Source organism: Phasianus colchicus, chromosome 14 (genome assembly GCF_987193195.1).
Source record: "Phasianus colchicus chromosome 14, bPhaCol1.hap1.1, whole genome shotgun sequence".
NCBI lineage: Eukaryota > Metazoa > Chordata > Aves > Galliformes > Phasianidae > Phasianus > Phasianus colchicus.
Genome location: NC_143449.1, coordinates 15118160 through 15134102, shown reverse-complemented (window position 1 = coordinate 15134102; position 15943 = coordinate 15118160). Strand labels below are relative to the sequence as shown.

The window sequence follows — 15943 nt, the reverse complement described above, 5'->3', positions numbered from 1 at the left end:
TACTTACAACATCTCAAGCCCTAAACCACTCCTACTCTGGGCTTTTATCCACCCAATTCTGATGTTTCACATCCATTCACCTTACTTACTTGTGCGTGTTTAGATGCATACACATAGCAAATCACTTTCTTCCACAGAACATCTTGAGGAAAAGCCACAGCCTTACCTATGTCTGTGATACACATAGCCACATCCCAAGGAATTACTAAGTCAACCAAAACCAGGCCATCATATAGGGGCTGGCCAAGTCTTCATCAGCACAGCAGCTCTAGAGCAGGATTTTCTTTCTTAAGTTATATTCTTATTTTTGACCTTTAGTCCAGCTCAGGAAGAAGGCAGCTATATAGGCAGGGTCTCCACCATCCAGCAGCTCCCAGCCTACGTTCCCAGGAAACCCCAGTGCTTGTCCTCTCTCCACGTGCACCCTACAAACCATAGCTGGCCATGTGCTGTGAGATGGGATCCCAGACATTCACCTGGCAAAGAACTCATTAGCTACAATCAGTCACACTTGCTCTTCATTGTTTTTGCAACACTAAAACAGGCTCCAGATTGAGTGCCTGGGAGGTTTTCTCATCAATCATCTTCTGGTTTGTTCATCTGCCACTTGGAGTTAAGGAGGGTCTCTGGATGTGAAAGATGGAAGTGATGCTGAGACCACTGCTTTGTATGCTGTTCTGTTTGTACAGCCTTGGAAAGGCTCACGTAGGGGAAAAACTAGACAATTAAGTTTTTATTTATAAAATACAGTTGCAGATGTACATCAGGAGTGATTCTCACACATCCTCCCACTATAGGAGGGCCTCCTGTCCTATCCACACCCACGAGACAAACCAGCTCTCAATGTTGCCTTTCCCACAAGCACTCACTGAAACATCTCACCTCCTGCTGCGGTACAAACCACCACCAATTGTTGCAAAGCTCAGACAAGGGCAGCCTCTGTTTCTTTGCCTTTCAGCAGGCAGTGCCACTGAGCACACCTTCCAAAGCATCCCTCCCTTTGCCATTTATTCAGCTGGTCGGGGTCTGTAACATGAAAAGGAGGAGGAGAATGATGGAAAAAGCTCTGTGTACATCTCTGCACGTCTCACTACGTGCTCCTGTTACAGCAGCTGCTTCTCACATGCTGCAGGAGCAGTCCAGCCCGTTACTTGGTGGCTCAGAGCAGCTATTAACTAATACATTTGGGTTTATCTGTTGGGGGGTTGATCAAATAGTCTTTCAGGGTCTCACTTCTGAGTATTATCTGATTCTGAGATAGAGTGTTTTTAACATAGAGCTCTTTCTGCTTAACTTCTAAAGAAGAGAAAAGTTATATCCTCAGTTAGCACAGGTCAGACTTGTCTGCTGGCTTGTGGGATTAGCTGCTCTGCAGCCACTGACACGCTGGTTCTGAGATATACTGAGCTGTCACTACCCATCTCCACACAGGAGCACCCAAAATTAAACCCTACAACCAATTGTCCAAGTGCTCCTTGCGCTCCATCAGCTCGGAGGCACAACCACGGGGCAGCCTGTGCCAGCACCCTGCCATCCTCCTGTGGGAAGTTTCAGGTAGCTGCCCAGTAACACCAGCTGGGCCGGTTTTGTCTTTGGCCTCTTTTCACTGGCCTACTTCTGGCAGCAGTAGAGGGTTTCTTTCTTTTTCAAAAAGCTGCACATCTTCATGCAGAAGGGGGAGTAGGAAAAAAAAAAAAAAGAAAAAAGGAAAAGTAGAAGAAGAAGAAGAAGAAAAAAGAGGATAGAAGAGGGTTGTACTGCATTTATTGTTTGATTTCCCTGCACACCCGGGGCAGCAGGGGGAGCTGCCGGCCCTCCCGACCCCAGCCCTCGTCTTGTGCCCACGCCGGCTGGGCAGAGGGACAGACTTACTGCAAGCACAGGCTGGGCTTAAGCTGCGGCAGTTCATCACTATAGGCACTGGCAATCGAATCTAATAATTTCACAGCACACCAGCAAGGCGGAGTAGCCAGAGTTGTTCTTTTCCCCTTTTTAGCCCAGCTGAGGGTTTAGTGGTTTTTCTTGCCGTGCACAGGGCAGGCAGTGCCCAGGAATTGGTAGCTATGGATGGGTTGTGTTAGATGCAGATGGTTGTGTCGGGATGCAGATGCTGCTCTGTGCCCTGGCTCAGGCTGGAGCTGGGCATTGCTCTGCTCATCTGACCTCACCAGCTGGAAGCTCAGCGTGTCCAGGCAGCAGGTAGGGGCTGGATGAGTGGCTGAGTTAGCCCTTGACCCACAAACACAGCTTCACCGGGGTTTATGTGTTCAAGAAATGGGCTTTTCCCATGGGATATTTGCTCTGAGCTTCCTCTTTCTTCTACAGACTCAGCAGGGTTCAGGGCAAGTCTTACACAGAATATTAACACAGGGTCAGAAAGTGCCGTCTGTTTCCTTTTCAGGCTGTTTGCAACCCGGCTGCCAAAAAGGCTTTTTACAACGGGACTTCTGGCTTGCTCTTGCAGATCCTGATTTTCAAGTCACGCAGAGGACAACAGTGCTGCTGTTCCTGCCCCAGGACTGCCAGCCCTGGCCAAACAGCCCAGGAGCCCTGCACGAGCTGCGAGACCATGCATGCTCTAGGACTCACCTGTCCTGCTCAGGGGGCGATGGCAGACGGCTGCTTCCTCTGCTCCTGCCGCATCTTCAGAGCCAGCATCGCCCGGCGGTACAGATCTAGGGAACAAAGGGAATCAGGCACTAACCAGAGGCTGAGCCTGGCACTGTGCACTTGGGCTCCCTGGCTGCATCCTACCTGAAGGCAGCAACCACAGCACCCACATCCCCCCCATTTTGCCCTGCCTGTACCTGTGCCCCCTCACCAGGCACTATATGCCCAAGTGCTCCCAAGCAGCTCAAACCCTGCTGAACAGACAGAACGGGATCCCTTGATGCTCTTGGGCAAAGTTAATCCTGGGAAATACCAACCAAAGGTACTTGAGACCTCCTCCTGCTGCTGCTCCATGACAGGCTCCTGTGATTTGATTTTATTCTTGATTTTTTTCTTCTTTTTCTTTTTCATGCCCTGTGCTGGATAGAGAAATACAAAATTTCAGACATCACCTTTGGTCAAGGGTGCCGGTGTCACCAATCCAGCTGGGAGGACTGCTGCTGGCAGGTCTGCAGCCCTCCATCACCTCTGTGCATCAGACATGTCTCTCCTCATTACCATCCAGACTGATGACACGCGTTCTGCACCCCAGCTGACCTGCAAGCAGAGCTAAGGAAGATCCCAGGGACTGCTGATCCAGCACAGCACCACGTGTATGGGTCCCCACAGCCCCTCGGGGTGGCTTTGGGGATCCTGAGGTGCCTGAGTAGGTAGTGTCAGCAGCTCCCATAGCCTCCTCTCACCTGAGTGGGGGGCAGCTGTCCCAACAGGCACAGGTTCCTCCTGCCTGACCCTATTAGGGGCCAGCAACCCCCCAGCAGTGCTGGCTCGGCCATCAGCCCCTCCTGCTGCTTCTCCTTCTGGTTCTTCAGCTGGGCTCAGCTGCCCTGTGCCCTTCTTCCTCACCTTCACCTTCTTTTTCCTCTTCCCAGGGCCATTTGTGCTCACCTTCTGGACAGGGAGAAGAGGGGGAGAGGTGATGGGAGCTTCTCCATCTTCTGCTGCCTGCTGCGGCTGGGGGAATCTCACCTGGAGATTGGGGGAGAGGAGGTGGCGGGTGGGCTGGGGCTCCTTTATCTTCTCTGCACTGCAAGATTCATCTTCCCTTTGGGCCAGGGGGTCCCTGATGGAGTGAGAGCACAGCTGGGGTTAGGATGAACTCCATGCAGATAGGAGAATGGCACCCATGGAGCTGCACACCCACCTGCGTGCATGTGGGCGGCCACGGGCTGCTCCAGGTCCAGGGTCAGGTGATGGGGAGCAGGCAGTGGGGAGCTGCAAGGAGTGCTCAGCAGCAGCACGCAGGAGCCAGCGCAGTCCTTGCAGTGTGCTGCGGGCTGGGCCCACAGCTGCACATGGCTCCTGGAGGTGGAGGGGTTCGGTCAGCCCCCACAGCCCCTGGATGCACACGGAGGGGATGTGGGCTTGGGGCAGCCCTGCACTCACAATGCGGCAGGGCGAGTGGTTCTCGTTGACGAGCCGCTGCAGCGCCAGGCGCTCGATCAGCTCACAGGGCAGCAGGGCAGCTGCCACATCCTGCTTGTTGGCCAGGCTGAGGCATAGGGAGAGGTGGTCAGTCCTGGAGCCATCTCACTACATGCTCCCCATCACTGCTGGGGCTCCCACTCCTCCCCACAACCCCAAACACTACAGCCTTACAGCAAAAGAGGCTTTCCGGAGACATCGGGGTGACTCAGGACACGGCTCAGAGCCTTGCGGGCCTCCTCCATCCGTGCCAGGTCGCTGGAGTCCAGCACGAAGAGCAGCCCGTCGGCTGCACCGTAGTGGCTGCGCCAGGCACTGCGGCAGCGCTGAGCTCCGGGCAGCTCCACCAGTGTCACCTCAAACCTGTTCACCCGCAGGCGGGTCTGGCCGGGCTGTGCTGCAGGCAGCACCTCGCTGGCCAGAGCTGTGTGTGGGGAGAGGGCTGTGGTGTGAGAGCACTCCTTCCATGCATACATCCCTCTTCCTGGCCACATCCCCCCCCCGACTTGCAGGATCCCCAAGGCCCAGCCAACACTCTATTCCCCAGAGCAGCAAGCTGATTTCTTTATCTCATGGAACATAACTGGCACAGCCCAGCCGAGAGGGATTTGTGAGGCACTGCTGCTGGGATCCTGGGCATTGCATCGCCTGCTGCAGCTCACAAGCACACTAGGCACAAGCAAGCATCACGCTCCCTGTGGGACCCTCCCCAGAGAAGGCCATCCTCCCCACCTCTCATGATGTCCATGATGACGGAGCTCTTCCCTGAGCTGTCCAGCCCCATGACGAGCAGGGTCACTTTCCTGGGGGCAACACCAAGTACTGAGCATCAGGGCTCCATCTGAGCCACTGTCCTCAGCTGTAATGCTGGCTGCCAGCTCTGGGGCCTCTGGGTGAGGGAACAGCTTTACTTTGGCCAGGAGAGCGGCAGGATGGTGCCTGGGGAGAGGGTGAGGGCAGAGCTACCAGCGCCAGCACCTGGAGCATCCTGGCACTTTAACAGCAACAGTTTCCCGTCATATGGGGTTGGGCAATGGTACACACAGGGCAAAAACATTGTTACTTATACTGGAGCAGTTAATGATTTTTCTTAGTGCTTTTCCGCATTGTAGCTAAACCAGAGATAGCAGGGACATTCTATCAGCCCAGACCCAAGAGATTTTTCCTGTTCCTCAACAGTCATGTTTGGTCTGCAGTAACACACTCCATCATCTGAGCATTTCCTCTTTGGTTTACATGTCAACAACATGAGTCATTTTCACCTTAAACACAAACAAGAGCCTGCGTGGGCAGTGAGCTCCACCTCCAGCACTGCAGCACCACATTGACACTGCTGGGATGGAACCATAAACCCCCACATTGCAAACATCACCCACCTGCAGTGCTCCTCCCAAGGGCTTTAAAACCCAGCTCCATGGCACTGTGTCCCTTGCCCTACAACTTGGGGAGCTCCGGTGCAGCACCCCGGTGTCCCTCAGCTGAAAGCAGCATGGATTTACCTGACGGGCTCCTGCACGGCCTGCAGCCAGGTCCAGCAGTGTGAGAAGAGGTGGAACATGCTCTGCGCTGTGCTGTGGGCGCCCTCAAACCCAGCGGCCCGGCGTGGCCCCGTGCTCTGTGCCTCCACTCACACCACAAACTCACTCCCCTTGCATCTCCTTTGCGTAGCACCTGCTTAAACCTAATCTGGATTTACGTGATTTATTCCCTGCAGCCTCCCTAATCCACACAGGTCAGCCCAGGCTGCTGCATGCTGTTCCTTCGTAATAGTTTGGAGGCTTCCAGAGCAGAATCAGCACACAGCTGGGCAATGCTTGGCTGGGAGCAGGGAGGTGGGGGGGCTGTGAGAAGCACACAGTGTTCTACTGGAGGTACCAGGCTGCTCTGCACACCCATGGCTGCTCCTGGCCCCGTAGATGCCTGTGCACCTCCATGTGAGTTTGTTGCCTGAAGCAGATGGAGTCTGGGTGAGGATGACACAGGGCTGGACAATAGTGACAGTGGGGAGGGAGAGGACCAAGCTTCAGCTCCTTGATCTGCAGCCCCCCAGTGCTTATCTGGCTCTTCATGTTTCCTGTTGCTTCCCACAGCCATGGCTGGTTCTCTGCAGGCAGAGAGAGGCTGGACAGGGGGGTGTGAACCATAGCAGCTCAGTGCAGAACATGGAATCCAGAGGGATGAGGACATGAGATCTGCCAAAAACCATGCCAGGAAGTATAGGCTGCAGGTGGGATCCACGCTTCATTTCTCAGCACCAGCAGCCATACAGCAGCTATACCAAAGTGAGCTGGGGTTGCAGAGGTGATGCCAAGCATCCCATAGCACTCACACACTGGGGCACTAGCATGGCTTTCCCCGGAAAACCCTGCAGTGGGGCACAACACACTGAGACATGAGGGTGGGGCAATGCCAGGCCCCAGGTCAACGGCCCATGTGGGCAGAGAGCTCACAGGATTAATGATTGACAGAGGAAGTTTCCGTAGTCACTGCGGCCAGGCACAGCCAACAGCAGTATTCAGGGCAATGGTGTGCCTGCATGCTCCATCTCTCTGGCAGCACCCCAGCCTGGCTGAGGTGAGCAGGTGGCACCCAGGGCTGTCACAAACACCGATTAAATGAGCATTAGAATCTCATTTCTGGCTGCCAGCAAGCAGCCTGCCTCCTGACATCCACACCCTCACTGCCTCGCATGTGTGCTCATCACCTCCTCCTACATGCATGGGTGCAGCCCTGACCCACTTCCCAGGACCAGCGGTGGCTGTGCCCCTGTCCCCTGCTGTCCCCCAGCCTGGGGGTGCTGTGACTGTGTCAGTGGTCCCTCCAGTATCACAGGCCCCTGCAAGAGCACGACATGGCGAAGCCCTTTGCAGAAAGAGCTGTGCCCATATCACATGGACACACTGGAGGTAGCAACCCCCATGCACCCAAGGCAGCTTGGAGGACACCCCTCCTGATGTGCACACCTCCAGAAAAACCTCAAAAATGCACCCCAGAGCCCAGTGAAACCTGCGGGTGCTGGGAAAGGGCCGAGCCCTGAGCAATGGGCGTTCTGCTCCACCTGGGACGTGGTGTGGCAGTGGCTCAGGTTACAGGGCTGGCAGGGTGCCCGCAGCAGGCGGCCCAGGGACACACGTGTCCCCTCTCCCTGCACGTCCTACAGCACAGGGACACCCCTCGGCAGTGCCAACAGGGGACCCTTGGGAGCCGTCCGAGTTTCCTTGGTGACTGTTGCCAGGTGAGAAACTCTAAGGCAGAATTTCTTATCTTGGAGGAAAACGGGAGATGTTCCTCACTGGGGCTGTTACTGGACCCAGAGCTGGCACTGTGCTCGGCCAGACACCTCGCTGAGAGCAGTGACAGTGGCGACAGCGGGGTCCCCGAGGGCAAGCTGTGCACAGGGTGCTGGGGCTGTGCGGCCTCTGGGATCACTGCCTGCAGGGCAGCACGTGGCGTGGGGCTATTTCTGCCCATTGGAGAGCAGCAGGCAAGGGAAGGAGGTGACACTACAGAGACCACGGAGAAGTGTGGAGGGACACGGGCTGTGCTGTCACGGCTTCATGGACCCCGTGAGTATGCACCGAGTGACTGCGGGCACATTGGGACAATGCTGGGACCCTGGGGAGGTGCAGCATGGGGGAGCAGCAGTGACAGTGCTGGGGATGCCGGGACACAGCAAGTGACAGCTTGCAGGGAAAGCACTGGGCAGTGCTGATAAGAGCACAGAGGTAGGGTGGCTGTAATAAGGAAATAAGAGCCAGGACCCCAGGGTGCCAGCAGCAATGCCTGCAAGCTGTCCTGCTCTGCTAGGGACCACGTTGCCTCAGAGCCTGCCCCAAAGGCACACCCACCATGCAGGGCAGTGACATGCAGCTCAGAGGAGAGACATGCCATGCTGCGAGCCCATCAGCCAACGGCAGCAACCCCCTTACAGCAGCAGGCCCACATGCAAAGGCCTGCATCGTCCCTTTAAATCCCGGCACGGCTCTGCTGGCTGACACTAAACCCGATCACACGGGCTTGCAAATCCCAGCAGCTAATTACACCCCAGCGCCCCACAGCCCGGCTGCAGCTGCAGGTAATTGCTGCCCACGCCGGGAAACCTGTTGTCGGTGAGCCAGGACCGTGCAACGTTTGCTAACAGAGCGTGGTGAGCCAGTGGCTATTTTGGGCAGGGCAGCCATTTTTGTGGAGCACTCTCTGCCCCCCCCAGATGGCACAGCTGAGCCCCACGGTGAACGCGGAAGCGGGGAGGCTGCTATCAGAGCAGGGAGATAAGCACCTTTCTTCACTGCACTAACAAAAGTGTGCCCCAAACAGGCTGGGCATGGCGAACACCAACTGAACACGGCTTTGCTCAGTTTTCTTGTTCCTTCTGCAAGGGGAAGCTGACAGCTCACTCCTGTACCACGCACAGAGCTGGGCATGTAGATGGGCAGTGCCCCGTGCTGCCCGTGTCCCACTGTGGTTCTGCTCAGGGCTGTGGGTGTGGGGGAAAGGAGCTGAGCACTGAGCATCCCTCCTGCTTGCCATGCACCATGTGCCTGCTGGGACCAGAGGAATCGCTCAATTAGAAGGAGCTTTAAGTCCTGTTTTTTTGTTTCAGCATCACCTGGTGGGACTGCAGCTGGAGGGCCATGCTTTCAAAATGTGCAAGTATCCAAAGCAGGCAGCTCCATTTTCTTGTGGAAGCAATGCTCTCTCTGGTCTGCAGTGAGACCCTGTCTGTGCTCACTCAGCTCCATGCAGTGCCCTGGGCTGCAGTCAGACCTGAGGCAGACCCCAGTTTTCTCCCTGCAGGAGAGTGAGGCTGTGGGAGGAAAAAGAGCAGCAAAAGCGGTTGCATGAAACTGCAAAGCAAATGGAAAAAAAAAAATGTTTTCTCAACCAGAAACTATTCCACAGACTGACGGGGCAGAAAAAAAAAATACAGCTGTTATAGAGAACGCACTGCAGAATCCAAACAGTTTAAGATGGGAAAGCAAGTCATTTGCAAAGCTATTTCCAAACTAAGTAAAAAGTTCCTGGCTCCGAAATTCCTCCGAGCCCCACCAGCTGCTGGCTGTGGCTGCTGTGAGGGCAGGGAGCACACACGGGTCGCTGCTCCTGCTTGCAGCACATGGCTGGGAGATGCTGGGGAACTGCATTCAGCACGTGGGGCTGCTGGGAGCCATGTACCCGATGCTCTGCGCAGCACTGGATGGGGGTTTGTTTCTTTGTGCAAACTGAGGAGCACTACTGAGGTTGGTGATCCGGAAGAGCAGCGGTGGGGAGCAGCTGTCTTGCTGCTGTGCTCAGGGCTATATTTGGGAATCCAGCAGCTTGGCGTGTCCCAGCTTGGGAAGCAGTGTGTCCCAGGGTCCTAGTGCGATGGCAGGGAGGAAAGGAGAGAAAACACGCTGGGAGCGTGTGAGCAGCTCTCCTGCATCTGGGTGGGCTCTTTAAGGGCTCCTGCACACTGTTCCCTGACAGCCCCAGCTTCTTCCTGCTCTCCTTTTAGAGCAGCAGAGCTGCTGGACAGGCGTGTGTCAGGGAGCTGTGCCTATTTTCAGGGCTGGAGCCCTGCAGGAGGCTGCTCCCACCACTATCTATAGCCTGGCTGCTGCACAAGTGCCCTCCCTCAGCCACGTGCAGGGAGCAGCTGCACAATCCCAAATTTCACATGGCTGGTGGGCACTGTTGCTCCATCCCTGCGTTCACAGCACATTGTGGGATTAACAAAATAATGAAATCTAGGATTAAGAACATCATGAGGTCAGGTTATTCTCCTGGAAAAGGCACTGAAAACAGGAAAGTTACATTTTCTAGGACTTGGGGACATTGCCTCGGACACCCCTGGGTGTTGGGAGAGGCGGTTGCAGAGGACAAGGGCAGGGTGTGGCTGCAGCAGCCCAAAGGCCTGGTCCCAGGGTTGCAGAGGCATTAATACAGGCACTGGGAGAGGCACCAGCAGGTCACCCTCTGACTCTGCAGACATCACTTTTATGGTCTGTTTACAGCACTGAGCTCGGCAGGTAGTGCAGCTCACGGGGTGACTCACGGTGTGCAGCAGCAAACACTCCTCTGCCTCCCCACACATGGGTCAGAGAATGGAATAATGATTGGTGTGGGGAGCGCCGTGAGGCTTCGTCCATCCGTTCCTCTGACGGTGCCGGTCTACCAGACAGAGGATTGGCATTCTTGTCTTCTTAAACAATTGCTCTTAAATATTTCATCACGAAACAGGGGAAGACAAAATTAAAAATATGATGACTCTGGGCCCAGGCATTGCTCAGCCAAGGGCTTGGTGACCTGCCAGGCTCCTGGGGGATGCTTTTAATTTGGATAAATGGAGGTTGCATAAATGATTTCAATTGCGCATCGCTCCTGCTGCAAACACGAGGTGTGGGCGCAGTTGGCAGCGCCGCGCTGCACCATCACCCAATAACCCTGGCAGTGCTCTTGTCTCTGTAGAACAGGGGCAGACCTCACTTGTGGGGTCTGTGGGGTTTCACGCTTTGGGGTGTGCTATGAAGGGGGTTAGGATTAGGGCAGGCGATGGACACTGCATCCCCGCTGAGGGATGGATACCCAGTGCCTTTTACAAGCCACCAGAGGCTTTCTGGTCTGTCTGAAGTTGGGAGAACTGGCCGACATCAAGCGCTCTGTGCCTCGTCATGTCTGTCCCAGCCAGCCGCCGTGTGCCCAGATTGAGTAATCTGGCAGGCAGTGCATGGCTGGGGAGCCAGCTTGCGAGCACCAGTGGCTGTCTCTGCTCACACCGTGGTACACGGGGGGCGGGCAGAGCGCCGGCCCAGCATTGGCTGCTCCGTGACCACCAGTGTCAGGTAATCCAGCCAGCCTTACACTTCTCCATCCCTCTGAATAGCACCCTGCTATCTGTGAACTTCATCGCCTCCCACTTGGTTGCTTGCAGGAGCCGTATCTCCTCCATCATAACCAACCCACGTACGGTCCCTCCCAGCCACCCATGGGGTGCCCCTGGCTATGGGGCAGGGTTGCCCTCCTTGCTGGCACTTCTGCCTTTGGGGACCCCCCCTGCTGCTGCATTCCGGGGCCTTGGTGGAGGGGGGTGGGTCTGGTCGGGAGAGAGCCAAGATACTCAGAGCTGGTGAAGGGGGAGGGATTCTCAGAGGTGTACCCGGCAGCGTAACGGGGGGTCCCCAGGAGGAGGGTCCGCTACCGGAGAGTGTCCCTCCCACTCCCCGCCGGGGCGGGCCCGGGAGCTCAGCCTGCACGCGGCCCGCCCCCCCACCACGGCGCTCGGGGCACGGTGCGGAGGCAGCTGCCGCCCGTCGGGGCGCCGTGCGGGGTTCGGCGCTCCGCAGCGCCCCGCGCCCCTCCCGCAGCGCTCCTCTCTCTCCCCTGCAGCTCGGGATGATGGCGCGGCGGGGCTGAGCGGCGCCGGGGCCGCGATGGACGGCCCGGGAGAGGGGCAGCCGCCCGCCGCCGCCCCGTCGAGGGCGAAGCTGCCGCTCGGCATCGTCTTCTCGACGGCGCTGTTCTGCGGGGAGAGCGCGGCGGCCGCCGTCCTCTGCTTCTCCTACAGCCACTCCGACGACCGCTTCTGGCTGGCGCTCACCATCTTTTTCGTGCTCTGCCCCTCCGTCCTGGTGCAGCTCACCCTTATCTTCGTGCATCGCGACCTCAGCCGCGACCGACCGCTCGTCCTGCTCATGCACCTGCTGCAGCTGGGGCCCGTCATCAGGTGAGCGCGGCGGGGACCCGGGCACTGCTCTGCACCACACGGCTCTGCACGGCACGGCTCGGTTTGTTTCGGCTCCCCGGCAGGACCGGGCAGGGCGGAGCGCGGCGCACCGCTGTCAGCAGCGCTTTCCGCAGCGCAGCCCCTGCGCGCCTCGCTCCTCTCCCCGCTGCCTGCAGGACTCCCCCGGGCTCTCAGCCTGTTGCGTGCCTGCTGCCAAATGTGCTCTTCATGCGGCTGCTTTGTGGAGTCAGCATTCCTCTCGCTGTGAGTCTTGCCATTGCATTGTTGGGGGCTGAGATGCAAATCCGTGCTGGAGTGGGTGAAGGGGTCTGTGGTCTAGGGATGTTGGGCTGTGTGTGCAGAGGAGAGGGACTGGGGGCTGCCACACCCCAGTGGGGACAGGAGGACGAAGGTGGATGTTGCACAAGCTGAAGAGGTGCTGTTCTCACTCCTGGGGAATGCTGCCGTGCCTCCCTGGCTGCTGTCATTGCTGTGCATGAGGGGAATGTCGTGCCGGTCCCACGGCTCACCCAGCGCCTGGCCCAGAGGGCAGCTATGCTGGATTACAGTGGCTGGCCCATTGCACTGAGCACTGCCACCAGTAGCTGCTGGGATGGGGTTCGGGGCTTGCAAGGGCCATGCTCTGCTGCTGGGGGATGCTGTGTCAGCTCTGGGGCTGCAGAGCGAGCTCAGCCTGCTGGGGAAGGCTGGTGGGGCACTGTGCACATTGATTACCTTTGGAGCCAGGTGCTGGGATGAAATCATTTTCCCATTAGTTTGGAATAGGCCGTGAGCACTGATCTGGCAAAAGAATCACTTCCCAAACCCTCATTCCATTTGGGTTTGAAGCAGAGCAGTGGCTGTTTTCCCCATCAGCGCTCACAGACAATTACCTCCTGCTGGCCCTCGAGCCAGCCCAGCCCACAGGGAACCATGGCTGTGCCTGGTCTGCGTGCACTGCTGGTGGGACAGCGAGGCCAGCAGGGCTGGAGAAGCTGTGCGAATGGAGGGGCTGGATGAAAGCTGCTGTGCTGAGTGGTATCAGGAGGCAGTAGGAGGCAGTGGAGGTGGCCGCCCTCTCTGGAGCTGCAGGGTGCTGAGGGGACGCGCTCAGGAAGCCGTGTTATCTGCTCCATCAGACATCAGCTTCCACCCCACTTTCTACTTCCTGCTGCTCCAACTGAGGAGGAAGTGTAGAAGGTTTTTGAGATCAAACACAACAGCAGAAAATTTCTCATGCTGTACTGGGGTGCTCAACAGTGGGAAAACAGAGCCTGGGGTGCTTACACCCTTCCTCTAGCTGCCAATGGAGCTACTGCTCTTATACCAGCTGCACTGCACCACCCTTGCTGCTGGCCCTATGCTGGAGCCAAGCTCTGCAGTGGATCAGGGTGCATTGGGGTGACAGTTGCCATGTGCCCACAGGTGTGTGGAGGCCCTGGTGGTGTACTGCTGGTCGGGACAGGAAGAGGAGCCCTACGTCACCATCACACGCAAGCGGCGGCTGCGCAAGGGCTATGAAGTGGAGCTGGAGCAGGAGGTGGGCCACTCGGTGCGCCGGCTGGCCACCCACCGCAACGCCTTCAAACGCATGGCCGTCATCCAGGCCTTCCTGGGCTCCACCCCACAGCTCACCCTGCAGCTCTACATCAGCATCCTGGAGAAGTATGTCCCTATTGCACGAGGTAAGGGATGGGCTGTGTGCTGGGCGCAAAAGCTCTGCCATGGATGTGCGGGGCATGGTGGCATCTCAGGGATGTGGTGGAACCTCAGGGGTTTGGTGGAACATCAGGGCATGGTGGTATCTTGAGGGTATGGGAGAATTCCTCAATTGCACACAGTGGTGTGGCATCCAGATGGGACTCTAAAAATATGCCCCGTCTGGCCCTGCCGCCCCTTGCCCTCCCTGAACGTAGAGTACAATCCATAGAATTTAGGCACCTGCCCATCCCCTGGTTTGCTTTGCCCATGCTTTCCAACCCACTGTAAAGCTGCAGAGGGTTGGGAGGAGCTGGCTGGGACCGAGATGCTCCCAGCTCAGGTGCTTGCTCCATGGAGCCATGTAACCACGTGGTGCCCTGCCCACATAAACACTGTTCCTATGCACAGGGGCAGCATTTCTTGCTGCTTGTACAACCAGGTACAAACACAGCTGGGAAAAGAGGAAAAGATTGATTAGCAGATTGAGGAAATCCCTGTGCTGCTCCCAGCACTGTCTGACCCCCTGACCTCTCCTCCCACAGCCATCCTCATGGGCATCTGCCTGGTGTCGGTCACCTATGGGGCGCTTGTCTGCAATGTCCTGGCCATCCAGGTCAAGTACGATGACTACAAGGTGCAGCTGCGGCCGCTGGCCTTCCTCTGCATTGTGCTGTGGCGCAGCCTGGAGATCTCCACCCGTGTGGCTGTCCTGGTGCTCTTCAGCACCGTCTTCAAGCACTGGATCATCCCCATTGCCTTGGCCAACCTGCTGGTGGTCTTCTTCCAGCCCTGGGTGCAGTTCTGGCGCAGTGGCACGCGGCTGCCCGACAACATCGAGAAGAACTTCAGCCGGGTGGGCACGGTGGTGGTGCTGTTTGCCTTCACCCTGCTCTATGCCAGCATCAACATGTTCTGCTGGTCGGCTGTGCAGCTCAAGTTGGCCGACCGGGACCTCATTGACAAGTCACAGAACTGGGGCCGCTTGGCTGTGTACTACGTGGCCCGGCTGCTGGAGAACACGGCACTGGTCGTTCTCTGGTACTTCTTTAAGACTGATGTCTATGAGAACATCTGTACATTGCTGCTGGTGGTGCAGCTGCTGCTCGGCTACTGCCTGGCCATCTACTTCATGCTCCTCTTCTTCCAGTACCTGCATCCGTGCCGCCAGCTCTTCCGACACAACGTCGCTGATTTCCTGCACTGTGTCTGCTGCCGGCGGACCCTGGATGGTGCAGAGCTCCTGGAGGCACCACATGAACCTGGTGTGAGGCACAGCATCGTCTGAAGCACAGCCTGGGAACATGGACAAGGGGCTGTGGTGGCATGAGCCATGTCGAGGTCTCCACGGTGCTGTAGTGGCTGCACTGTAAGTGCTGGTGCCCTGCACTGAGCACTGGTACGGCCCCATGGTGTCAGGGGACAGAGCATGCCAACCGCCTGGAACACACACACAAGGGACATATGGGGTGTGCAGACCCCAGTGGGGCACACAGCATTGGGAGCTTTGTCCCCGCCCTGCTGTGACCCCAGGGATGCTGCTCCGGGTCTGTTTTGAGCAGTAAAGAAACTTTGCTGTGGCTCTGCATCTGGGTGCTGGCAGGCAGCAGTGACTCACGTGGGTGGGGACTGCCAGGATGGGGTCAAACAACATGCGTGCACGCTGCCCACGTACACTTCATTCATACTGCACCTGGGCAGGGGACCAAGCTATGTCCCTGAGCTGGGGGCTGCAATGCAGGCTCAGCAGCACAACCCAATCTCTCCCAGCTGCTGCAGGCTTGCACTTGTCCCGCGATGGAGCCGATAAGGGGCAGGGAGGCTGAGGGCCTCTTCCTGCTGCTCCACCAGCGCAGCTCTGGCTGTCAGCTGGCAGCAACCCCAGTTGTGACACAGCGTGATCTTACCTAACTTGTTCCTCTGGCCACCAGGTGCCAGCTGCCATGCTGGCATGAGATGTGGGTGCTGTGGTGCTGGACATCGCAGTGTCATGATCCTGCTGCAGTGTGATCCCCCAGCAGCCATTTATAGAGCTGTCACTGCTGAGGGTGCTCAGCATCACTGGGTGCACAGCTGGAACATGCTGCCTTGGTGTGCTGAGCCCTGGCTGGCTCCTGGCACCAACACAGTGGCACTGCTGTGCCCTGGGATGCCTCCCATCTTCTGCAGTTTTTCTTGTGAAAAGTCATCAGGGGAGACCAGGGAGGGTCGTGTTTGCCAAGCAGAGCCCTCTCCAGTTCCCTGCCACCAGGAAGTTCCTGCCTTAAAAAAGCACGCTCTGTCCCCAAATGCTACAGGGGAGGGGAGAAACAGGGCCGTGCCCCCACGTCCCCCTCCCTGCTGTGCCACCTCCACGTGGGACCCCGTGGGACCCCTCGCAAGCCTCCCCGGCACCTCGCCCTGCCGTCGGGGCCGCGGCTCCGGGCTCAGCCGGCGTTCCTGGAA

General features: G+C 57.4%; 2 protein-coding genes across 4 annotated transcripts; one reads left to right on the top strand and one right to left on the bottom strand.

Annotated features, from left to right (window-relative positions):
• Positions 1-1745: 1745 nt before the first annotated feature.
• Positions 1746-7092, bottom strand: ARL13A (ARF like GTPase 13A). 2 transcript variants are annotated; one of them, XM_090150300.1, is made up of 8 exons: positions 5595-7092; positions 4828-4898; positions 4270-4519; positions 4057-4162; positions 3815-3972; positions 3354-3733; positions 2928-3029; positions 1746-2675 (listed from the first exon to the last, which is right to left on the bottom strand). In XM_090150300.1, the coding sequence occupies exons 1-8, from the start codon at positions 5651-5653 to the stop codon at positions 2599-2601; spliced, it is 1203 nt and encodes a 400-aa protein (XP_090006426.1). In that variant the 5' UTR covers positions 5654-7092; the 3' UTR covers positions 1746-2598. The 2 variants fall into 2 exon arrangements, with proteins under 2 accessions (XP_090006426.1, XP_090006425.1); XM_090150299.1 differs by lacking the exon at positions 1746-2675 and having other exon boundaries at positions 3025-3561; positions 3640-3733; positions 5595-5678.
• A 141-nt stretch (positions 7093-7233) lies between these two features.
• Positions 7234-15792, top strand: XKRX (XK related X-linked). 2 transcript variants are annotated; one of them, XM_090150296.1, is made up of 4 exons: positions 7234-7330; positions 11464-11800; positions 13226-13485; positions 14044-15792. In XM_090150296.1, exons 2-4 carry the CDS (start codon positions 11508-11510, stop codon positions 14784-14786), a joined length of 1296 nt encoding a protein of 431 aa, XP_090006422.1. In that variant the 5' UTR covers positions 7234-7330; positions 11464-11507; the 3' UTR covers positions 14787-15792. The 2 variants fall into 2 exon arrangements, with proteins under 2 accessions (XP_090006422.1, XP_031450142.2); XM_031594282.2 differs by lacking the exon at positions 7234-7330 and adding an exon at positions 7341-7661.
• The last annotated feature ends 151 nt before the right edge of the window (positions 15793-15943 follow it).